General features: G+C 46.6%; 1 protein-coding gene and 1 long non-coding RNA gene across 3 annotated transcripts in view; one reads left to right on the top strand and one right to left on the bottom strand.

The window, feature by feature from the left end:
• Positions 1 to 1,733: 1,733 nt before the first annotated feature.
• The window catches only part of WSCD1 (WSC domain containing 1), a 57,772-nt gene continuing 33,946 nt past the window's right edge, over positions 1,734 to 25,559 (bottom strand). The window contains exons 6-9 of the mRNA XM_038759867.1: positions 11,020 to 11,197; positions 7,200 to 7,364; positions 3,933 to 4,133; positions 1,734 to 2,559 (exon numbers count right to left, since the gene is read on the bottom strand). Coding sequence (XP_038615795.1) covers positions 2,207 to 2,559; positions 3,933 to 4,133; positions 7,200 to 7,364; positions 11,020 to 11,197 — 897 coding nt within the window. The 3' untranslated portion in view covers positions 1,734 to 2,206. The remainder of the gene's footprint in view (positions 2,560 to 3,932; positions 4,134 to 7,199; positions 7,365 to 11,019; positions 11,198 to 25,559) is intronic.
• Positions 13,371 to 19,632, top strand: LOC119939697. 2 transcript variants are annotated; one of them, XR_005454690.1, is made up of 4 exons: positions 13,371 to 13,493; positions 14,366 to 14,473; positions 18,364 to 18,455; positions 19,494 to 19,632. It is a non-coding gene; the product is annotated as an uncharacterized LOC119939697 (long non-coding RNA). The 2 variants fall into 2 exon arrangements; XR_005454691.1 differs by lacking the exon at positions 19,494 to 19,632 and adding an exon at positions 19,299 to 19,410.

Here is a 25,559-nt window from a genome sequence, read left to right as displayed (position 1 = left end):
GGAACATCTCTCTCAGCTCCCAACACTGACTTGAAAACAGGTGTACCATTCGACCAAAAACCATACCCAGAGAGCACTGATTTTTCCCTGGCCTGGAAAGTTCAACAGTGGGTGCCAGATACCATCCAGAATCCTCTCTGTGGTTAGACCTTCCTCTTGGCAGGACCTCCTTTATTTTCATGGAATTTGATAAGTGCTTACTATATGCCAGGCACTGTTCTTAGCACTGGGGTAGGTTCAAGCTTATCAGGTTGGACATAGTCCCTGTCCCACGTGGGGCTCACAATCTTAATCCCCCTTTTACAGATGAGGTAACTGTGGCACAGAGAAGTGAAGTGACTTGCCCAAGATCATGCAGCAGACATGTGGCAGAGCTGGGATTATAACCAAGGTCTTTCTGACTCCTACCCACTAGGCCATGCTGCTTCTCATTCCCTCCTCAAAGAGGGGATGGGAAGAGTCTCATGCACTAGTCTGGCCCCAGTGTTAGTTAAGTGAGAACAAGATGGGAGAGGGATACAGTCAAGTGGGTTTGGTTTGGACATCACTGGGATGAACCTAGTTGGCTTTGCTGTGCTTTTGCTGGTGAAGAAATCCTGGCTTTTCTCATAGCAGAAAGTCAAGACTGATTTATAATGGTCAGTTCAGGAGAATTGCATTCTTCTAGCAGTATCGGCCTGGGGCACAGGGATTTCCCACTTTCCATGTGCGCCTGCTCTCTCCCCACTCATTTTTGAATCGACCGCAGTCTATCCGTTTGGCAGATCAGGGGAGAGCTGTACAGTCAGTGGGTGACCGGAGAAACTCCGGCTCTTTCAGAGATATGCGGGGCACTTAACGATTACCCAGAAGCCCCCACAACCCAGTACGCGGTCCGGCTCCCTTCAGACCGACTGTGAGCTTTTGTTTTCCTTTCTCTAGTCAAGACCCACGGTTATGAGGCACTCTACTATAACGTAAACACTGTTGTCTCGGGCAACACAGCCAACTGAATCAGAGGCAATCCCAAAAGTTTCAGGAGTACACACCATGACACTCCTTCTCTCCCTCAGGGTCTGAGCTCTGGGGTGTCAGGAGCAGGGTCAACCACTAAGACTGGGCTCTCTTCCTTCCCGCAGAGTGATGATACTTTCTCTCACTGAAAAGTGTTTCTTCCTCAGTGCCCTAACTGAATGGAGAGGGGGTGGAAAGAGAGGTGGGGGTGGGGGAGAAAGACAGGAGTGGGAGAGAAAGGGGGAGAGGGAAAGAGAGGGAGCGAAGGAGAAAGGGAAGTTGGGAGAGGGAGAGCAGAAAGAGAGGGAGAAAGGAAAAGGGGGAGAGAGGGAGAAAAAGAGGAGAGAGGAAGAGAGGAGAGAGACGGAAGGGGATAGGAATGGGGAGGTCATTAGATGAGGGGAAAAGGGATCATGGGGGGCAGAGGGAGAGGTAGGAGGAGGAGTAAGGACCCAGAGAAGAGTAGGGTGGGAAAGAGAGAGTAGAGAGTAGCAGGGCAAGGGCCAGGAGAGGGAAAGTAAGCTTGGCCCCTACCCGCACCCATCTAAAGGCTCTTCAACTCTCTTTCAGAAACTTAGGAAACAGAGAGTAGCTGCCCCTCACCAATAAACTCAGCCTCTAACTCTCACTCCAGGCTGTCGGCATTGAACCTCATCCAGGTTCGGGCCGGTTAACTACAAACCGAGACACTCCGAGGATGCTTACAGAAAAACACCGAGAAGGACAGAATCTCGGAGATGCGCAGATGAGATTGTTTATCGGAATCCTTCCTTTACATACGCCTTTCCCGGGAGCCAGTTCCAGTTCTGGTGAGCTTCAGACTCCCCTCCGCCTCCCTGGCAGTTCCGCCGTAGGGATGAGAAGTCTGCCATGCCCAACTGTTCAATTTCCTAGCTGTTCGCAAGAACAAAGTGCCACATACAGGGGGGATGCTAATAGCTTCTGTCTTGGTTTATAACCCCATTTCCATCCTTCATCACTTGCCTTTGAAGCACTTAGTGCCCCCAAAGAACATCTACGAGCGGGTGAAAGCTTGCAACCTTCAGCCAACTTAATGAGCTTTTTTCCGCTGCCGCTATAAAGCTCTAGGTCTCGTGTGTGCGTGTGTGTGTGTGTGTGTGTGAGTGTGAGTGTGAGTGCATGGTGTGTGTTTGTGTGTCTTTGTGCGTGCACTGGTGGGCGTCGGGGGCACAGCAGGTCTGAGGCTGGAATATCATCTGGGCAAGTATTCTCTGGGCAAGCCCGTGTGGTTCTTCTCCCTCAGGGCACTGTCCACAGTCCGGATGTATCTGTCAATCAGGGCCTTCATCTCCTGGGTGAAAGGCTCGAAATCCTTCAGCTTGGTCCCAAGCCGTTTGAAGTTGCCGTCTTTATTGTTCTGCACGCACAGCAGGCGGTCTTCAGCCACAGTCACGTTGAGAAAGGCCACCATGGCTCGCAGCTGGGGGATGAGGTTCCGTTTCAGGTCTTCATAGTGAACCACCAGCAGACGTTTGCCGTACTTGAGCCAGTCCAAAACATGGGAGGCCCACCATGAGGCATAGCTGTTGACAAAATCTGGCCACTCTAGGAGGTGAGAGACAGGAGAACAGCAGAGGGTGAGGGAGAGATCTACGACTGCTCGGCAGGTTCGAGGCAGACATCTTCTCCAAGAGGCCTTCCCCGACTAAACCCTCATTTCTGCTACTCCCATTCCCTTCTGCATCACCCTGGCACGTGGATTTGCTCCCTTTATTCACTCCCACCCTCAGTCCCTCAGCACTTACGTCCATAACTGTAATTTAGTCATTTACATTAACGTCTGTCTCCCCGCTCTCTTATCTCCTCCTCTCCATCCCCCAAGCCCTACCTCCTTCCCCTCCCCACAACACCTGTATATATGTTTGTACAGATTTATTACTCTACTTATTTTACTTGTACGTATTTACTATTCTATTTATTTTGTTAATGATGTGCATTTAGCTTTAATTCTATTTGTTCTGATGACTTGACATCTGTCCACATGTTTTGTTTTGTTGTCCGTCTCCCCCTTCTAGACTGTGAACCTGTTGTTGGGTAGGGACCGTCTCTATTTGTTGCCAACCTGTACTTCCCAAGCGCTTAGTACAGTGCTCTGCACACAGTAAGCACTCAATAAATATGACGAATGAGTGAATGAATGTAAGCTCGTTGTGGACAAGGAACGTGCCTATTGACTCTGTTGTACCGTACTTTCCCAAGTGCTTAGTACAGTGCTCTACACACAGTAAGGGCTCAATAACTGATTGAATTCCCCTGCAACATTCCACTTCACCCCCACACCATCCAAATAACCCCACACTAGCCCTCAGCCACCAGCAAACTCCAGAATTTGTGCATTTTATGCCCGTCCCGAGCACTTTTGCCTATATGCTATTCCATTCACATGTCTGTCTCCCCTGTTAGAATGTCAAGCCCCTTGTGGGCAAGTGCTTAGTACAGTGCTCTGCACACACTAAGTGCTCAATAAATACGACTGAATGAAGTACTGTGTCTGAACGTGTTTCCCAAACATTCGGTATACTACCTGGCATCCAGCGGATGCTGAATTAATAATCACTGTGGTATTTGTTAAGCTTTTACTATGTGCCAGGCACTGTACTAAGCGCTGCGGTGGATACAAACAAATTGGATTAGACACAGTCCCTGTCCCGCATGGGTCTCACAGTCTTAATCCCCATTTTACAGATGAGGTAACTGAGGCACAGAGAAGTGAAGTGACTTGCCCAAGGCCACACAGCAGACAAGTGGCAGAGCCAGGACTAGAACCCATGATCTCCTGACTTCCAAGCCTGTGTTCTGTTCAGTCTGCCACGCTGCTTCCACTACTACTCCTAGAGAAGCGAGAGAACCGTCTGTAAACACGGAGGGACATTCCCTCTGGTGAGGCACCAATGGGAGGCCCAAAGCCTTGCCTTCACCTTGACTTTTCCAGTTCCTCTCTGTTGCATATCCCAGGTGGCCAGCACACTTCCGGTTGAATTCAGCCATCAGGGACTTGTAAGGGTTCCGGATCAGTAAGATGGCGGAGTCGAACATTTCTATTTCTCGCTTGCCGCTCTCATGGGTTTTCACACAGACAGTCCTCCTGCTCCTCCAGTGATCCTTCTCCCCTTTAAAACCTTGACAAAAACAAAGATGAATACGATGAGAGGATTTCCCCACTTCTCTCCCCACGCACTGAATTCACCCTTTCCCACTAAAAGCAAACACACAAAACCTTGACTTGACCCCTCTAGACTGTAAGCTCATTGTAAGCAGGGAATTTCTTCTTCTGTAAAATTGGGGTTAGAATACCTGTTCCCCCTCCCCATTAGACTGAAAACCCCCGTGTAACAGGAACTGTGTCTGCTCTGATAGTATTAGATCTACCCCAGCGCTTAGCACATAGTAAGCACTTAAAAAATCCCCCAATTATTATTAGGTTTCTCTCCCCAGCTTTTAAAAGGCAGGGAGGAACAAAATATAAAATGCAAAGAGGTGTGCTGTAGCGTTCTATAACTGGAGTTGTTACTCCGGAGTGTTGAGCGTGATAAAATTTAAAATGTGAGAACAGTAGATTTCCCCACACTTAGAGGGCTGAGAGAAGGTTTAACTAGACACTGTAAATCCTCTTCCCACAGGCCTTTCCCAATTAATTCCCCACACTCCAGACCGTAACAACCTAAAAGATACCTCTAGCCCAGATGAATCTATATACACCCACCCTGGCTATATGTGTATAGCTACATATAGTCCATTGTACGTTCAATTATTGATTCTGATGCCACTATTTGTCATTTTTCATGTCTCCAGTTAGTAGGTGAGCTCCTGTGTACAGGAAATGTGTTTCATCAATCAGTACTATTTACGGAGCCTTTGTTATGTGTGGGGCACTGAACTAAGTCTGAGGACGATAACTCTGTCATACTTTCCCAAATGCTTAAGCCAATGCATCGCACCCAGTGGTGCTCAATAAATACCACTGCTACTACTACTAATAATAGTAATAATAATTCTGGTGTTTGTTAAGTGTTCATTATGTGCCAGCACCGTACTAAGCACTGGGGTGGATACAAGCAAATTTGGTTGGACCCAGTCCCTGTCCCACATGGGGCTCACAGTCTCATTCTCCATTTTACAAGTGAGGTAACTGAGGCACAGAGAAGTTAAGTGATGTGCCCAAGGTAACACAGCAGACAAGCGGCAGAGCTGGGATTAGAACCCATGACCTTCTGACTTCCGGGGCCATCCTCTAGAGGTGTCATTTTTTCTGAGGGCAGGGATCAGACCAACCAGCTCTACTGAACTCTCCCAGACACATAGAACAGTGCTCTGCACACAATAAATGCTCATTAAATAACGTGGATTAATTGAACTTGTACTTCCCAAGGACTTAGTACAGTGCTCTGCACACAGTAAGTGCTCAATAAATATGATGGAATGAATGAATGATTGATTGATGCTTCTTCCAACAGGAGAAACTGGTCTCATTGCCAGCTGCCTAATATTAAACAAATCCTTAAAAACAAAACTCGAAGAGTCACGGTATCCAGGTTGTTACCAAAATTAAATAATTAATGCCTAGGCAAGGATCCCGCAAAACAAATTACCAATCGATCAATCAATCGTAAGCGCTTGGGAGAGCACAATATAACAGAGTTAGTAGATACATTTCCTGACCACAAGGAGCTCCCAGTCTAGTGGGTTCACAACTGAACAATGAAGAAAATGAATGGGGCCATTTTACTTTGGATGCGACTATGTATCAACTGAGTTACCTTTTGGAGTGTCTAATGGTTGACCTTGACTCCTTTGAAAAGATTCTCAGATTAGATAACCACCATCTGGGTGGATTCGTTTTCCAGTTAATTGCACTCCCTTTGGCAATCAGTCATCAATCAATTATATTTATGGAGCCTCCACCATGTGCAGAGCACTGTAGTAAGCTCTTGGAAGAGTAAAAACAGGAAACGTGGTCTCTGCCTTCAAGGTGCTTTACAATTTAATAGTTAGTGTAGCTAAGAACCATTTGTCGATGGTGATAATGTCCTCCTGTCAAGCTTAGGAGTTCAGTTCAAAAGGTAGAAAGTAGGGGGAGGAGTTTTTATTTCTCTGCCTGTACTTTCTAAGAAGATTTCAATAAAAAGAATCTTCAGGGAGATAACTTTGGCTTCCACAATATACAGGCAAGATAAAAGTCCACAAGCCAACCTGAAGTCAGCGGGGAGAAAGATTTGAAACAAGTTGCTAGGAAAGAGATTGTTTTCTTCCCTGGTTGTGTATTTTTGCAGTAATCGAGATCAGCTGGGTGAACACTGGGTGGATTTTCCTTTCAAAATAACCTGCATCATTTGCGGGTGACAAAAATTGGAGCTGCAGAAAAAATGTTTTCCAATTCTCGGCGCTAGGCATCGGATGAAGAACAAGTTAGTATAGCCCCAGCCTGAAAACAATTTCAGTTTTAATGAAGATATTATCGACGGCATCATTCATTCTGAAACAAAATGTTTGTGCTAAAGCAATTTAATGAAACTCTTCATCTTACTGTGATGGCAAGGAGTTGCTTCGCCAAATTTAGATTCCAGCCAAATCTTGCGGGTTTCTCAGTTTTGAATAGAACCTAATCCTTTCGCCATTTAAATTAATTTACTCTTAATAGAATGAGGCATCCCAGTTTCACAGGAAAAAAAAGACATGAAAATCATGAAATTCTTGGGGTTTCATGGACCTTTTGATGAGTTATGAAATCAGAAAGGCCCCAATAAGATCAATCTGCCCTTTTCCACAGGGGTTTTAAGAATGGAAAAGGCAGCTCTTTTTAGTCCTTCCCAATACATGTGGGAAGAAGAAAAATGAAAATAATAATAGTAATAATAATAATTGTGGTGATTGTCAAATACTTATTAGATGCCAAGCACTGCACTAAGTGCTGGGGTAGAGATAAGATAATCAGATCCCACATAAAGCTCACAGTCTAAGTAGAAGGGAGAACAGGTACTGAATCCCCATTTTGCAGATGAGGGAACTGAGGCAGAGAGAAGTGAAGTGAATTATCCAACGTCACATACTAGGCAGAGCCAGGATTAGAACCCAGATCCTCTGCCTCCCAGGCCCAGGTTCTTTCCACCAGGCCACAACCAGAACACCCAATGTATGTCAAGGTTCTTCTTCCTGTGTCTTTCTTTAACACCTTGGGATAACCATACCTTTGTTATAGAGGGCTCCATCAAAGTAGTAGCTTCCCGTGTAGTATCCAGTGGCGTGTTCTATCAAATGTCGGGTCCAGGTATTCCCTGCTCCGGGAAAGCTTGATAGGGCGACAAATACCTTGGATTTGGAGGGCAGGAACTTCCTGTCCGTACACCTGGTGTCTGGAAGTCCAGAAGAATGGTGGGGGTTAACAGGATGGCTTCTCGATCACTGATCTGACATTCGTCGCCATCAGATGTGGAGCCTAAACCCCTCGCCACTGGAAGCCAAGATCAAGAACTCTGGGGGCCTGCAGTTCCTGGAGGGGCTGTGGTGGTTTGAAACCAAGGACTATGATTTATTTATATTTTTATTATTCAATTACTATTTATTTATATTAATGTCTGTCTCCCCTTCTAGACTGTAAGATCATTGTAGGCAGGGAATGTATCTGCTTAATTGTTCTATTGTACTCTCCCAAGAGCTTAGCACACAGCTCTCACACAATAAGCTCTCAATAAATACAATTTACTTACTGATAATAGGAATCTGTTAAGTGCTTACTATGTGTTAAGCTCTGTTCTAAGCTCAAGGGTGGATACAAGCAAATTGGGTTGAAGACACTCCCTGTCCTACATAGTGCTCACAGTCTTTATCCCCATTTTACAGATGAGGTAACTGGGGCACAGAGAAGTGAAGAGACTTTCCCAAGGTCACACAGCAGACCAGTGGCAGAGTATGGGATTAGAACCCAGGTCCTTTCTGACTCCCAGGCCCATGCTTTTTCCACTAGGCCATGCTGCTTCTCTGCTGATAGTGAAACCATCTACTGATAGGCCTGTGTGGAAATGGTTCACTAAGAAAACAACACTGCTCAACGAAAAGTTCCTGGGAGAATCCTCTCTAAGATAATGATAATAATAATAATAATAATAATAATTGGCATTTGTTAAGTGCTTACTATGTGCAAAGCACTGTTCTAAGCGCTGGGGAGGGATACAGGTTGTCCCACGGGGGGCTCACAGTCTTAATCCCCATTTTCCAGATGAGGTAACTGAGGCCCAGAGAAGTTAAGTGACTTGACCAAAGTCACACAGCTAAGTGGCGGAGCCGGGATATGAACCCATGGCCTCTGACTCCAGAGCCTGTACTCTTTCCACGGAGCCACGCTGCTTCTCATAAGATGGGGGAAAGGGATCATTTTCTCTTTAGTTAGTTATCTTATTTCCTAAGCACTTAGAGAAGCAGCGTTGCTCAGTGGAAAGAGCACGGGCTTTGGAGTCAGAGGTCATGGGTTCGAATCCCAACTCTGCTACATCTGCTGTGTAACCTTGGGCAAGTCACTTTACCTCTCTGAGCCTCAGTTACCTCATCTGTAAAATGGGGATTAAGACTGTGAGCCCCACGTGGGACAACTTGATCACCTTGTATCCCCCTCCAGCGCTAAGAACAGTGCTCTTCACATAGTAAGCGCTTAACAAATGCCATCATCATCATTTTTTTTTATTATTATTAAGTGCCAAGCACCATGCTGGAGAATTAGCCTTGCCTAGTGGAAAGAACACGGGCCTGAGAGTCAGAGGACCTGGGTTCTAATTCTGGCTCCTCCACTTGCCTGCTGTATGGACTTGGGAGAGTCACAACTTCTCTGTGCCTTAGTTTCCTCATCTGTAAAATGGGGGGTTGAATTCCTGTTCTCCTTCCTACTTAGACTGTGAGCTCCATGTCAGAGACTATGTCAGATGTGATTATCTTCTATCTACCTCAGATCTTAGCACATAGTAAGCACTTAAATGCCAGTCTTAGTAGTAGTACTAGTAATACTCAAGCGTAAACAGAAGTACTTAACAAACACCATAAAGGAAAAACAAGAACAAAAAAACCATTATTGGATGGTCCAGCAATGGTCCAGTTTGGGGTTTTGCCATAATGGCAACAGGATACTTTTGTGACCTTCCTGGTCCTTCCCTCCTACAAGAACAAGAGGATGATGATGGCCTTTAGCAACAGCTGCCATGGTAACGGGCCGTTAGCAACTGCTGCTTCTAACTTGTGGGAGAAATAGGCTTAATATACAAGAATCTTCACTCTGAGGTGAAACAATTGACTTCAGAAAGACACGGTTAGAGTAATCATCAATTAGGAGCAATCCCTGGGGGACCTATTATAGTGTATCGCTCTGGGAGTCGGAGAGAAAAGCAGAAAGAGGGCCTCTGTCTATTTTCTCATCTGGTTTTGCAAGTGGAGTTAAGCTTGCAATTAGTCACAATAACTCAGCGTGTTTGAGACTTTGGAATGCATCGTAAAGCTGAGGGTCTCAGTGATCTGAAGTCGCTCAACAATTCAGGGCTATTAATTAATTGTGTGGTCTAGGATGGGGGGAATGATGGGGGACAATTTCCATCCAATACCTTGATTGACGAGCTGGAAGGAAGAATTGAGGAAAAGCTCGTCCCATTTGGAAATCAGGGTTGGGTTGCTGACATGTTGGAAAGAGGGAGGAGAATTCCCAGTGGCAGAAGGAAATCATTCTGTGTTATCAGATGACCATCAGCAGGGACAAGGATCAAGCAGTTATCCAACACCCGTGGTGTGCAGGACGTTGTACTAAGTTTTTGGGAGAGTATAACAGATATAGTACACATGATCCCTCAGTGAGTTTTCAACCTAGTGAAGAAACAGAGGCTGAACTATATGTCAGATGGAGGTATAAAGATGGGTACCTGAATGCTGTGGAGAGGTGGTAGATCTTTATTATTATTTTTAATAATAAGAAAAAGCATGGCTTAGTGGCAAGAGCACGGGCTTGGGAGCCAGAGGGCATGGGTTCTAATCCCGGCTCCACCACTTGTCCGCTATGTGAACTTGGGCAAGCCACTTAACTTCTCTGTGCCTCAGTTATCTGTAAAATGGGGAAAAAGAATGTGAGCCCTATGTGGAACAACCCGATTACTTTCTATCTACCCCAGCACTTAGAACTGTGCTTGGCACATAGTAAACACTTAACAAGAACCACAGTTATTATTATTGCTCAGGATTTTGGCCAGGCATGAAACTCTAGTGGTGGGTGTTGAAGAAGCCCTAGTCGAAAGAAATGGAGCTCTCTATCAAGGGGCAAGATGCAGGATTATCCCCCATCCCAAGTTGATCAACCTTTCACCCCAAAAAGAGTGAAATGGAGCATCTGGGTAAGAACTGCTATGTGGTTTTGGAAAGTCAAGGATGGAGGGTCACTGGAATATTAATAGCAGTAATGATAATAATATGTTAAGTGCTTACTACATGCCAGGCGTTAGGGAAAATAGGAGATGATCAGACTGGACACAGTCCCTATCCCACATGGGACTCACAGTCTTACCCCCTATTTTACAGATTAGTCCATGCTGCTTCTCAACTGTGACTCCAGGGAAGTCTATATTGACCCAATAAGATTACTACAATTGGAGTGGAGGCAGCTCTTCTGATGTGGGTTCTAATCCTGGCTCTGCCACTTGTTTGCTCCAATTTGTACTTCCCAAGTGCTTAGTACAGTGCTCTGCACACAGTAAGAGCTCAATAAATATGATTGATTGATTGCTCTATGACCTTGGGTAAGTCACTTTACTTCTCTGTACCTCAGTTACCTCATCTGGAAAATGGGTATTAAAATTGTGAACCCTATGTGGGCCAGGAACTGTGTCCAACCTCATTACCTTGTATCTACTCCAGCACTTAGGATGGTGCTTGGCACACAGTAAGCGCTTAACAAATACCATTACCATTATTATTATTATTATTATTAAACCCACCACCCTGGCTACCCCCACCCCTTCTTCATTTTCAATGAAAAACTTTTACCTTGAACTGGCGTCTGATAGGCCGCACAGTAATCTCTGTTCCTCGACATCTCAGACTGGCCGCTGACCCCTACCATCCTTCCACAGAGCGACTGGTCAACACTGTCGTGGAGAGGGAAATGCATTGTGGGATACCCACAGTAGCACTCTGGGCCTCTAAGAACAGCTAAGGGAAACTCCTGTGTAGGGGAGAGAAAAAGGAGAAAACAATGGGGTGCAAGAGAGGGCAATGGCTCTGAAAGGTTCTTTCCATCACTGGGTACATTACGACGATAATAATGGTGATAGAAAGGTTGATAAGCTTGAGCATGGGGGATAACCCTGCATCCGTAGGCAGAAATACCAGAAAACTATGTGAAATGTGAACACCCTTGGGACTCCATATCTGATTGTTAAATTCAGTGTTCACAGCTCCTAAAAATGCACTTTTCTGAAGCTCGCCTTCCTTGAAGGATAGAACTAAATGGCCCCATTCCATTTCATCTTTCGAGTCAGTGGAACTCCTTGCATTAGCAAATGGCCCTGGGTTAACTGGGAAAAGCCTTACAAAATCCTCTCATAAAAATTATATTTTCTGAACTACAAAATAAAAAAGAGAACTCTTGTCTATTCATCTCAGACTGTTTAAACTTGCCCAGATCTAGAGCTCGCTGATGATGGAGATTTACTCAGCCTGATTTCTCTGCTTCTCATCCTGAGCAATTTTCACCCAGAAAGGTAGTAGAAGTATCTGTATTCAGGTGTAAGTAAAGATTTGTATTCCAACAACACCACTTAACGTTTTGTTCTTTCCTCCTCTTTCCCCCGGGCCATCACGTAAGGTTTAGTTTAAAAGACGAGCCATGCCGGTGAGTGCATCCAATTTTGAAAGAGAAAGAGAGAGACTCATAAAAATCCCCTCTTTTTATTGTCAAACGTTCACCCGTACTTTGCTGAATTCAAGGCCAAGGGCCAGAATGAACCAAGCAGGACTTTTATCCTCTCCCTATTTTCTATAAAAACAGAGAATGTGGGGGCGGTTGCAGTGGTTCTAATGCATCATGATCTGATCCAAACGGCAAGCCGGGTCCTTTTGCATTCTCGGAATTCATGCCCGCATTATATACATGTAGGTTTATTTTCCTGGCTCTCTGTTTACAGGGCACGGTGCACCTCATCCTTAATTGGCAAGAACGCCTGACTCCGTTGGGGAAAGTGAGTTGCCATGGAAGGCAGCCTTCCATCTTCTGTTCATGCCTTTAATTTGAAATGATGGTCTGACTGCCCTTTCTCCCTCACCCTGCTCCCCTCTGAACAGGGCTGTGGCAATGTTCTGTGGAGGCTGGTCTCCCTCCAAAACACTTACATCTCCACCCCCTCAAACAGGAACGCCATCCCTATGCCAGCTCTCAACCTATTGATCTACTAGTTATACTTATTGCGTGCCCGTGTGCACAGCGCTGCACTAAGCTCTGAGAGAGTATGATAGGAGGCAAAATCTTCACCCACAAGGAGCTTACAGTCTAATGAGGCACACGTAATTTACAGACGGGGTGCTTAAATAGTGGAGTAATCCAGGAAATGAGAAGCAGTGAGGCCGAGTGGATAGATACGGGCCTGGAAATCTGAAAGACCTCAGTTCCAGTCCTGGCTCCACCACTTGTCCGCCGTGTGACCTTGGGCAAATCACTTCACTTCTACTGTGCCTCAGTTACCTCATCTGTAAAATGGGGATTAAGACTGTGAGCCTCTGTCCAACTTGATTAAATTGTATCTACCCCAGTGCGTAGAACAGTGCCTGGCACACAGGAAATGCTTAACAAATACCATTAAAAAATATACAAAACTGCATTGGGAGACAGAGTGCATATGTGCCTGAGACAGTGCTCTAGGCTCGGCATATTAGTGATGAAGAGGCTGGATCAGATCTGGTCCCTCTCCTTGAGGAGCTGAAAGTTGGAGGAGCTAGGTTAGGGATGGGGCGAATTGCTCCAGGCCCCAGGGCATTCTGGGATCACCTGAGGGGGCAAGACCCCGAGCTGATTCTTGGCACAGACTCTGGAAAGGTGAGAACCAATGATCTGGGTGGGAAATTTGAAAATCTGATAGGGAAGGAGGCAGCAGACATAAAGAGATAGGAGGCAATTCTCCGAGGGGAGAAAGAGAGAAACCATCTCCCCCGACTGACGTTATCTCTTTGGCTTTCTCTTTAGCGTGTCAGGCAAGCCTTGCCGATAGGGACCGTATCAGCCAGAAGAAGTCTGAAGGGATCGGCAGCCTCCGCGGGGGTATCTGCTCAGAGATGGCGGGGTGGGAGGGAGTCTGCAAGAATGGATAATGGGTGAGAAGCCCTTCAAGGCGACATCTGGCCGACGTTGTAAATACAGGCCCATTCTGCATTTTTGACATTAAAAGTGTTTGTCCCTCTCCTTCTCTGAGAAGCCTCCAGATTGTTTTCCAGGAGAGGGAAGGAGGACTGAGGCATGACCCGAGATCGTGAGTCATAAATTACTTCCATGTTGTCGTTAAGCGGGGGGGTAGAGAGGCCTCATGACTCAAGTTAACCTACTCGCTGTACCTCCATCTCATCTCTCCCACTGCCTACCTCTTGCTTATGTCCTTCCCCCTTTTCATCCAGCAGGACAGAGCAGCCCCCATCTTTAAGGCCCTTCTGAAATGACACCTCCTCAGGTGGCCTTCTCTGATTAACCTCTCCTCTCTCCACCTTACATTCCCTAATTGCCATTACAGCATTTCTGTGTCACCTAAGTACAACCCCCTGTAGCACTTCTGTATCTTTATACTCTATCACTTCCTCCTGTCTTTAATTTATTTTAGCCCTATGTAAGCTCCTTGGGAGCAGGGATCACATCTGCTTATTCTACTGTATGCTCCCAAGCACTCAGTTCAGTGCTCTATACACACTGGACGCTCAGTAAGTACTACTGACAGATTGCTGGTTGATTGATTATGATTGCTGGTTTCCCAAAACCAGCTCCTTAATTGAGGTCATTACCTAAGGACCCAGGGGTCCTGTAGTTTCGTTAAGTGCTTACTGTGTGCCAAGCACTGTACTGAATGCTGGGGTAGAGCTAAGATAATCAGGTTGGATACATTCACTGTCCCACTTGGGGTTCACAGTCTATATGGGAGGGAGAACAGGCAGTGAATCCCTGTTTTAGAGATGGGGAAACTGAGGCATAGAAAAGTTAAGATATTCACCTAAGGTTATACAACAAGAAAGGGGAAGAACCAGGATTAGAACCCAGGTCTTCTGACTACTGGGCCCATGCTTTTTTCCACTAGGATATGCTGCTTCTCACGCTCCAGCCCCCTACCTTAACGAGTTCCACTCTTTCCTGTTTCAGCCAAAACCAACTGGCTTGTGCTAAATCTTAACGTCAGAGCACCTGGAGGAGTGGGAAGCAGAGAGGCAGAGATGGGTCGAGGAAGAGGAATTATCACACTTCCTTCTGGTGAGACATTGCTGACCCTCTAATGCGCCCCCCGCCCGCCCCCCACCCCCTTCTATCCCACATCCCAATCCGGAAAAGCCTGGTCAGGTCCGTTAACGCTAGACGAGACAGTCCTATTGATGCCAGCCTTCAAGGAGGGCGGCTCAGGTTTCCAGAGCAAGCCGATCTTTGGCATATGAAAAATCTACCTTTTTAACTTGTGAAAGAAATCTAAACTCCACATAAGGATTGTTCATTTGCACTGGGATTCCAGAGAAGCAGCATGGTGCAGTGGATAGAGCATATGAGGCACAGTGGCCTGGGCATGTGAGGTGAAGGGAAAGTGTACGCACCCTGAGGGTGGGAATCATGCCTGCCTACTTTACTGCACTTCCAAGCTCTTGGTACTGTGCTCTGCACACAGTAAGCATTCAGTAAATACCAGTAACTGACTGATTCATAGCAGAATATCCTCTACACTGTAAGCTCATCTCTACACTATACCTTCACTGTAGGCAGGAAGAGTGTCTATCTACTCTGTTGAACTGCCCTCTCCCCAAGCGCTTAGTACAGTGTTCTGCACAGAGTAAGCGCTCAGTAAATACCGGTGATGGTGAATACCCAAGTAGCTGCTGGATGGAGAGCTAAAATTGGGAATGGAAAGCAAGGAGCACAGGGGAAATGATTAGCCACAGGAAAGGCTGCATCTCAGCTGAAAACTGGGAATGAACTGTCTCGGACAAACCAGAGTGGAACATTGTGTCTGCTAATTCTGTTGTACTGTACTCTCCCAAGCACTTAGTACAATACTCTGAACACAGTAGGTGCTCAATAAATACCATTGATAGATTGATAGTTGTCAAGGAAGGAGTGACTCTCCTGGAGGTAAAGACTGGCAAGATTCCTGAGACAATCATCAACTGGGATAGCACCAGGCACTGTAAACTACAACCATGACAGCACAACAAAGAACAGTATGCGAATGTGCAAAGAGACATCATTTAAAAAAATAATATTTGTTAAGCACTTACTATATGCCAGGCACTGTACTAAGAACTGGAGTGAATACAAGCAAATTGGGTTGGACACAGTCCATGTCCCACTTGGGGCTCTCAGTCTTAATCCCTATTCTACAGATGAGGTAACTGAGGCGTGGAGAAGTGAAAAGCCCAAGGTCATCCAGCAGACAAGAGGCAGAGCCAGAATTAGAACCCAGGTCCTTCTGACTCCCAGGCCTGTTCTCTATCCACTAGGCCACGCTGCTTCTCCATTTGACCTATTCAACAACTCACCCATAGGTGGTTTCTCCAGTCAGTGGTATTTGCTTCAAACACGAGGGACAACTCCAAATGGGAATATACTGGCCGCAGACTGCTTTAAGGGACAATGTGGCGACCACTCCCCTGGACATCCTATTTCTGCTCAGAGTTAGCCAGTTTTGTTAGCCTTTCAAAGGACATAAAAGAAGAATGGATCGTTAAAATAACCCGGATTTATTCTGTAGAAGCAGCATAACCTTATGGAAGAGCAAGGGCCACAGAGTCAGAGGACTTGAGTTCTAATCCCAGATCTGCCACTTGCTTCCTGGGTGACCTTCAGTGAAGTCACTTAACTTCACTGTGCCTCAGTTCCCTCATCTGTAAAATGGGGATTAAGACTGATTGAGAGAGAGAGAGGAGAGGAGACCACAATCTCCACATGGGACAGGGACTGTGCCCGATCTGACTGCATAGTACTTACCCCAACACCTAGCACATAATAAGTGCTTAAATACCTTAGTCATTATTCACAAAAACAATTTCTGGAGTAGGATTGCAGGGGATGCAAAAGTGGAGGGAGGGAGAAGGATATAGTGTCCAAATCCCTCTCTTCCTGCACGCTGCCCTCCTCCTCCTCCTCCTGTTAAGAAGCTAATGAAATTCAATTTTCTTCCCAAGACGGCGCTGGGACAAACGGCTCTGGGATTTAACCCGTGCCTCATTCCAACGAGTCAAAGCCCTGAACCTCTGCACCCCCAACCGTTATTGACACGGAAGGTGGTGATTATTTAGTTCCCAGTCGGCAGGCAGCGAGGGCCTGAGGAGAGATAAAAGTGATGGACTGCTGCTCATGGAAAATGAGGCAGACTCTCCACTTTAGCCTCCAGGAGATGGGGCATGTCGGGGGGGGGGGCGGGGGGAATGGCATCAGTGAGCTGGTGTTCTGCAGAGGCAGGTTGGTGATGGACACTCTGGGCAAGGCGTGATGTGGGGTAGGAGACTCCAATCCAGTCTATCAGAAAACCAAGCATGAAATAGGAACGTGGATTCTGTGGGGATGGGAGAGTCCCACACCCACTTAGGGAATCTGGGAGGCAGAGAAGACTGAGAGCGAAAAATCAACAAGGCCTTGCATGTGGAACAGGATGGTGAAGGGAAACCAAAAAGATGAGAAAGCAGAGTTAAAGCACTCAGCTTCCTTGAAGCCATTTCTTCCCTGAGGTGGGATCATTCCCCTCTCTAATACCCAATTCTCAGGGAGAGAGGGCCTGGATTGTCCAGATAATTTTCCCAATTTTCCACCTCAGAGCAGCTTCCTTGGATGTTCTTGCCCCTCTGGAAATTGGAAGCTCATCCTCTGCTCTCAGGAGGCGGCCAGAATCTCAGGAAAAACACCTGAAGGGGTCTAGGCAGCACTGAGGGGAAAGCTGGTAGCCTCAGGATGGGGGCAAGGAGGAGGACAAGAAGAGAGAGATGGAAATGGCACCGGTGTGATTTCCATGTTTAATTTGATTGCTACAGCCTCAAATTGGCTGTCCGTGCCTCAGGGAAAGTGTTTTTTTCTCTCAAATGAGACACCTGGATCAGACAAAGCTCCCTCCTGTCTTCCTTGAGGGTTCCAGATTGAGATAGGTAGGACCCCTCTGCATCCCGCAGATCTGGGGAGATGGGATGACAATATCTCCCAGCCAAATGTGTGCACTTGGTGAGTGCGGAGTGGGCCCAGGGGAAAAGCAAAAAATCACTGCTGCCAAACCCTGATTTTCACTTTGCAGTGGGGTGACATTTGCTGCAAATAAAACCCTGAATGGTGTTGAGCGGGAGCCAAGAGGAAATGGAATCATTTTCACGGAGATGGTTTTCCCCCCAGCTGTCTGTCCCCAAAACCAGGCGGGAAGAAGGGAAGAGGCAGATGCCAAATTGCCAGGCCAAGCCAGGCCCTACCCACACAATGGAGAGGGATCCTGGCAGCCTCCATGAGCCAACTGGGCGTCAGTTTAGTCATCTATAAAATGGGGATAAAATACCCAATTTCCCTCCGACAAACTGGGAGCCTCACCTGATGAACTTGGATCTCCTCCTGGGCATGTTTTTTTTTTTAATGTTATTTGCTAAGCATTTACTATGTGCCCAACACTGGTATAAGCACTGGGGTCGATAGGAGTTAATTAGGTTGGAAACAGTCCCTGTCCTGCATGGGGCTCACAGTCTAAGTACGAGGAACAACAGGTGCTGAATCGCTGTTTTACAGTTGAGGAAAGTGAGGCACAGAGAAGTTAAGTGACTTACCAAGGTCACACAGCAAGCAATCGGCAGAGCCGGGATTAGAACCCAGGTCCTTCTGATACCCAGGCCCATGCTCTCTCCACTAGTCTGTGCTACTTGGCACATAGTAAGTCTTAACAAATACTGGCATTACCATCATCACAGACCAGGCCCTTGTCTGCATCTAGGACAACTGAAGGTCAGAATGATGGAAGTGGGAAGAAGTGGAAATGAGATTTAAAACTTCAGGCCTGAGGAAGGTAATGATTTGCCCCCATCTGTGGGGTAGAGGGGCTGCTAAAGAATTCTAGCCAAATCTTACATGTGTACATGTGTCTCTCCCTTACTCTCCCCTTTTTTTTTCCTGCTTGATGTCTGTTCCTGTAGCATCTGCTCCCAAAGGATTTCGTGCCTCTAGATCTCCCCGGGGATGCCAGGCAAAACCCAGGATGGTGATTCATTCCTAAGAGGATGGCAAAGTAAGGAGGGATTTTCATGGCCTCTAATATTCAGACCCACTTCTGATTCCCTTAAGGAACCCTGTCTACTCGGCCTGTTCCTGGCAAAGCCCAGAGAAGATGTGGGTAAATTGGCTGGTAAAACAACCCATCAATTAATCACATTTACTGAACAACTACTACATGCAGAGCACTGTACTAAGCACTCACTGTACTGTGCTGAGCTCCTGGTGGGCAGGAAACGTGTCTTTGAACTCTATTTTAGTAATAATAATGGTATTTGTTAAATGCTTACTAAATGCCAGGCACTGTACTAAGCCCTGGCGTGGATACAAGCAAGTCGAGTTGGACACAGTCCCTGTCCCATGTGGGGCTCACAGTCTCAATCCACATTTTACAGTTGAGGTAACAGACACTGAGAAGTGAAGTGACTTGTCCAAGGTCACACAGCAGACAAGTGGTGGAGGCGGGATTAGAACCCATTTCCTTCTGTCTCCCAGGCATGTGCTCTATCCACTATGCCTAGACAGAACGGGAGTGGGACCCATTCCCCCAGAAATCTGCTAGGAGGGCAATTCTAGTTTCCGTAGTTTTTTTTTTTTTTGGCTCATCTATGCAGCCAGCTTCGACAGGGCCAACAAACAAAGGAAAACTGTCAAGTTAGTCAATTGCTACATTTCAGAAAATGTTCCCTTTGCAATGTGAACTGTCAGCTGCCTTGCTGAACTGGAGAACGGGCTTCAGTCGCCAATTTGGGCTCAACACACACACACAGCACATTTTTCATTAAAATGTCAAATCCTTGCACGTTTGCCCACTGTAGAGAGAATCCAAGATAATAACCCAGTCTCTCACTCCCTACAGCCCATTCTCCATCTCCAGAGCCTCGACTTGAATATGTCACCATTCTCAAGTCAGGGGAATGGGATTTCCCCTTGCAACTACTTGAACTGCTTTGTTTCATCAAGTATATTAAACTGTCAAGTTTCTGTACATTTGCGAGATGACAGGAGAATTTCAGATAATAATGTTGCTTTATTTACCCCATTACCATTTCAGCAACATCACTTGATTCTGAAAACACAAAACAACAGAAGCACCCTGGGGGAATTTCTGAATGTTCATTTCCATAAAAATTAAATATCTATGCATCTTATTTTTTTCGCCCCTTGAGCCCTGGTGGATCTAAGCAAGAGAGAACAGGAAAATAAAGAGACTGCTTTGTAAGAAAAGTTTTAAATCCAAGAGCATGCTGTTGGTAAAAGTGATAAAGGAGCATCTAGGAAAATGTTCAAGGGAACAATCTGTGGTGAAAACTGACATAACTTCTAGATGAGCTTCCATCCAATTATGAAGTGGGGAGGGGAATTACTGGGTGGGAGGAGGGGGATTATTGGGTGGGGAGGCAGGATATTCCACTATAATCATCCTTAAAGCAGCGTGGCTCAGTGGAAAAGAACCTGGGCTTCGGAGTCAGAGGTCATGGGTTAAAATCCCAGCTCCACCAATTGTCAGCTGTGTGACTTTGGGCAAGTCACTTCACTTCTCTGGGCCTCAGTGCCCTCATCTGTAAAATGGGGAAGAAGACTGTGAGCCCCCCGTGGGACAACCTGATCACCTTGTAACCTCCCCAGTGCTTAGAATAGTGCTTTGCACATAGTAAGTGCTTAATAAATGCCATTATTATTATTATTATTATCATTGCAATGCATCTCATGACGACAAAGTGGCTTTTGCCGAACACATATTGATGGCAAGAACTAAGTGTAAACTATGTGCCAAGCACTTTGGTCAGCACTGGAGTAGATTCAAGTTGTTTAGATCAGACAGAGTCACATGTGGGGTTCACAGTCTAAGAGGGAGGGAATGGATTGTAATGGTAATGGATTCCCATTTTCCAGATGAGGAAATGGAGGCATAGAGTCGTTAAGCGACTTGCCCAAGGTCACACAGGCAAATGACAGAGCTTGGACTAGGATCTGGGGGTCTTCAAACTCTTTCCACTAGACCACACTGCCTCATCTCTCTCCTAAAATGCAAACACACACACTCCTTCTGCCCTCAGGCATGGTTCTGATTTCATAGATTCTAGATGGAGCTGGGTTTCAAGCAGCCAATTTTTCTCTAGACTGTCAGCTCCCTGAGGGCTGGGATTGTGTCCTCTAACTCTGTCGTACTGTACTATCCCAAGCGCTTAGGACAGTGTGCTGCACACAGTGAGTACTCAATAAATACCACTTCCTGATTGACTGCACTCTCCCAGATGCTCAGTACCATATGCTGCACATAAAAAGCATTCAGATACCCTTGATTTTTGGATCCAAGAACTTATTCTTTAACTGGGGTTCTCTGTCAGGGTCAGAGAAGCTGAGAAGTCAGGAGAGTCTGGCTAGCTTGCAAAGATGACAAGCCCAAGGATCCCGTCTAATGGAGGGCAACTTTCCTAGGATATGTCCTTTCACTATAAGATTTTGATAGAACGCTTCTATGGCACTGGGCAAACAATGTACATCTGTCTAGTTACAATGTGACAGTGCGATGGAAGAGTCCAGGGGGCAGGTTTGGAAACAGAATTCCACAATCTAGGATTGCTGGCTGTATCAAAGTTCCAACGACTCCTTTCTCACCATCCTCGGCGGAGGCACTGAATTCTCCCTCTTTTATAATATTTGTTAAGCACTTACCATAATAATAACAATTCTGATCATGGTATTTGTTAAGCTCTTACCATTTGCCAGGCACTGTACTAAGCACTGGGGTGGATACAAGCAAATCGGTTTACCATGCGTCAGTGTTGTTCAAAGTGGTTAGCGCAAGCTAATTTAGGTCAGACAGTCCCTGTCCCACATTGGGTTCACAGTCTAACTAGGAGGGAGATTTTAATCCCCATTTTACAGTTGAGGAAATGAGCCACAGAGAAGTTAAGTGACTTGCCCAAGATCCCCCAGCAAGCAGAACTAGGATTAGAACACAGGCCCTCTGACTCCCAGGCCCATGATCTTTTCACTAGGCCACTCTGCTTCTTTTTTTTGCCCGAGTCCCTTTGGGACCCTCTGGCAACCTGTACCACTCTCAGAAGCTGGTGGCAGGGTAAGAATGGAGTGAGGAAGTCTCCCAAGGCTGGAAAGAGACCGCCTGCCTCCCCTTTGAAAATAGCCTCCTCGCTCCTGGACTCTAATAGAGCATTGGAAAGTCAAAGGGCCCTTGTGCCGAAGAAACAATTTCTGGGTGGGGAGAAAGGGGAAATTGTGGCAGCAGAAGTACAACACGTGGCAATGGCTAATGACTGCCCAGAACATTGCTCTCTGGCAGCTTCGGGCAGAGGCAGGAGTGGCCTGGGCTCTCCAGGTGTCCCTACCCAGAGAATTTATTAGGCTGGGAAAGACACTTGCCTGAGTAGAAGGCAGCAGCCTCCCGTTTCTCAAGATTATTTTCCACTCATTCAATCATGAGCCCTTGTTGTTTGGAGAGCACCATACTAAGCGTTTGGAAGAGTACAGTATAACAATATATAGATATGTTCCCTGCCCACAACAAGAGCTTACAGTCTAAAGAGGGAGACAGACATTAAAATGAATAAATATACTGCAAATATGGACAACAGAAGTGCTGTGGGGCAGAAAGGGGTGATCATCATCATCATCGTCAATCGTATTTATTGAGCGCTTACTATGTGCAGAGCACTGTACTAAGCGCTTGGGAAGTACAAATTGGCAACATATAGAGACAGTCCCTACCCAACAGTGGGCTCACAGTCTAAAAGGGGGAGACAGAGACCAAACATACTAACAAAATAAAATAAATAGAATAGATATGTACAAATAAATTAAATAAATAAATAAACAGAGTAAAAAAATATGTACAAACATATATACATATATACAGGTGCTGTGGGGAAGGGAGGGAGGTAAGATGGGGGGATGGAGAGGGGGACGAGGGGGAGAGGAAGGAAGGGGCTCAGTCTGGGAAGGCCTCCTGGAGGAGGTGAGCTCTCAGCAGGGCCTTGAAGGGAGGAAGAGAGCTAGCTTGGCGGATGGGCAGAGTGAGGGCATTCCAGGCCCGGGGGATGACGTGGGCCGGGGGTCGATGGCGGGACAGGCGATGAATCAAGGGTGATCAATCAATCAATCAATCGTATTTATTGAGTGCTTACTATGTGCAGAGCACTGTACTAAGCGCTTGGGAAGTACAAATTGGCAACACATAGAGACAGTCCCTACCCAACAGTGGGCTCACAGTCTAAAAGGGGGAGACAGAGAACAGAACCAAACATACCAACAAAATAAAATAAATAGGATAGAAATGTACAAGTAAAATAAATAAATAAATAAATAAATAGAGTAATAAATATGTACAACCATATATACATATATACAGGTGCCGTGGGGAAGGGAAGGAGGTAAGATGGGGGGATGGAGAAGGGGACGAGGGGGAGAGGAAGGAAGGGGCTCAGTCTCGGAAGGCCTCCTGGAGCAGGTGAGCTCTCAGCAGGGCCTTGAAGGGAGGAAGAGAGCTAGCTTGGCGGAGGGGCAGAGGGAGGGCATTCCAGGCCCGGGGGATGACGTGGGCCGGGGGTCGATGGCGGGACAGGCGAGAACGAGGTACAGTGAGGAGATTAGCAGTGGAGGAGCGGAGGTTGCGGGCTGGGCAGTAGAAGGAGAGGAGGGAGGTGAGGTAGGAGGGGGCGAGGTGATGGAGAGCCTTGAAGCCCAGGGTGAGGAGTTTCTGCCTGATGCGCAGATTGATTGGTAGCCACTGGAGATTTTTGAGGAGGGGAGTAATATGCCCAGAGCGTTTCTGGACAAAGATAATCCGGGCAGCAGCATGAAGTATGGATTGAAGTGGAGAGAGACACGAGGATGGGAGATCAGAGAGAAGGCTGGTGCAGTAGTCCAGACGGGATAGGATGAGAGCTTGAATGAGCAGGGTAGCAGTTTGGATGGAGAGGAAAGGGCGGATCTTGGCAACGTTGCGGAGCTGAGACCGGCAGGTTTTGGTGACGGCTTGGATGTGAGGGGTGAATGAGAGAGCGGAGTCGAGGATGACACCAAGGTTGCGGGCTTGTGAGACGGGAAGGATGGTAGTGCCGTCAACAGAGATGGGAAAGTCAGGGAGAGGACAAGGTTTGGGAGGGAAGACAAGGAGCTCAGTCTTCGACATGTTGAGCTTTAGGTGGCGGGCGGACATCCAGATGGAGATGAATCAAGGGAGCAAGTCAGAGAATGGGAGAAGAGGAAAGGAGGGCTTAGTGTCAGGGAAGGCCTCTTGGAGGAGATGTGCCTTCAATAAAGCATTGCATTGGAGGGAAATAATTGTCATTTTCCACTACCACAGACAACAGAAACTTGATTTGGGGGCTTCCAACCTAGTCCAAACACTTCACTCCTCTAACACTAAACTAACAATAACACTAAAGTAAGCAGTGTGGCATAGTGGATAGACCATGGGCCTGGGAGTCAAAAGGTCATGTGTTCTAATCCCAGCTCCGCCACTTGTCTGCTGTGTGATGTAGGGGCAAGTCAGCTTCACTTCTTTGTGCCTCAGTTACCTCATCTGTAAAAATGGGGATTGAGACTGTGAGCCCCACATGGGACGGGGACTGTGTCCAACTCAATTTGCTTGTATCCATCCCAGTGCGTAGAACAGTGCCTGGCCCATAGTAAATGCTTAATAGCATTATTATTATTATTATTATTATTATTATTATTATTATTACTCACTATACCTCGATCTTGTCTATCTCGCTACCAACCCCTTGCTCATGTCCTTCCTCTGGCCTGAAATACCCTTGACTTAATACACAAAGGAACAGAGACATGAAGTGATTTGCCCAGGTCACACAGCAGGCAAGAGGCAGGGTCGGGATTAGAACCAAGGTCCTCCGACTCCCAGGCCCGTGGTCTTTCCATAGGTCACACTGCCACCTAAAGTGTCTCTCTCAGGGCTTTGTGAGAATTGGGATAGATCCCTTCACAGAATCCCCAGTTCACACCCATCAGAAAGATCTCATCTCACGGTGGATAAAGAGAACACTCAGGAAGCCCTGTAAGGAGCAGGGCAGTGTTGGGAGGGCTGTGCAAAAACAAACCCATCATTAATGGCTCACAAATTTTCCCCTCTTGATTGAGGAGTAGAAAGAATCCATTAAGGCTCTGTGTTAAAGGCAAAACAATACTAAAAAGCTTTTAGGAGCCAAAAGCGGTCAGGGTGATTTGTAATGTGTGTTGGGCGGGAAGGAGGGATGCATTTGAGGGGGGGACATTAGCTGCATTGAAATGGAAAAAATGGCCCCTCTGAATAAAGCAAAGGGGAGGAAAGGGTAATGTCGGGGTTTTTTCTAATTTTTCTGTTTGTAAACCTAGCCGGGATGGCGTGATTTGAGATTTCAACCCAGCTGCCCTTTCTTGGGACTTCCTGAATGGTGGTTTTGTGTGGGGTTCTACAAAGACTCCAGGAAATAAGCGCATCTGATGGCCGCTTTCCACTCCCCAGATACACGGGGCTCTTTTGCAGCTCCCAGACAGCTCCTCCGCCTCACTCCTTCCGATGCTTTGTCACGGGGGGGCCTGGTTCCAGCCCACCCCTGGACAGAAGCCCGGAACAGATGTGGTGGTTGCTCTCAACCCATCACCTGCTCCTCTAACCCCCCATCCCAGCCGGGCATCACTTATAGACTGCGCTGGACACCCCCTAAAATGCCAGTTTCTTGTGGACAGGGGACATGTCTCATGCTTCTGTTCTATTTTCCAAGTGCTTAGTACAGGGTCTTGCATTCAGTAGGTGCTCAATAAGTACCATTACTCTTACTACATTAGGGTGTAAACTCCTTGTGGGCAGGGGACGTGTCTTGTTCTTCTGTTGTATTTCCCAAGCACTTAGTACAATGCCTCACACTTCAGTAAGTGCTCGATAAATACCATTACTCTTACTTCATTAGAGGGAAAGGTTTTTTTGATTGTTTATTTTTGGTTTTAATGGTATTTGTTAAGCCACGTGGGGCTCACAGTCTTAAACCCCAATTTACAGAAGAGGTAACAGAGGCACAGAGAAGTGAAGTGACTTGCCCAAGGTCACACAGCAGACAAGTGGCGGAGTCAGGATTAGAACTCAGGTCCTTATGACTCC

The sequence above is a fragment of the Tachyglossus aculeatus genome, chromosome 17, assembly GCF_015852505.1.
Source record: "Tachyglossus aculeatus isolate mTacAcu1 chromosome 17, mTacAcu1.pri, whole genome shotgun sequence".
Taxonomy (NCBI): Eukaryota; Metazoa; Chordata; class Mammalia; order Monotremata; family Tachyglossidae; genus Tachyglossus; species Tachyglossus aculeatus.
The sequence above is the reverse complement of the archived record's forward strand: the minus strand, read 5'-3'. Positions and strand labels throughout refer to the sequence as shown.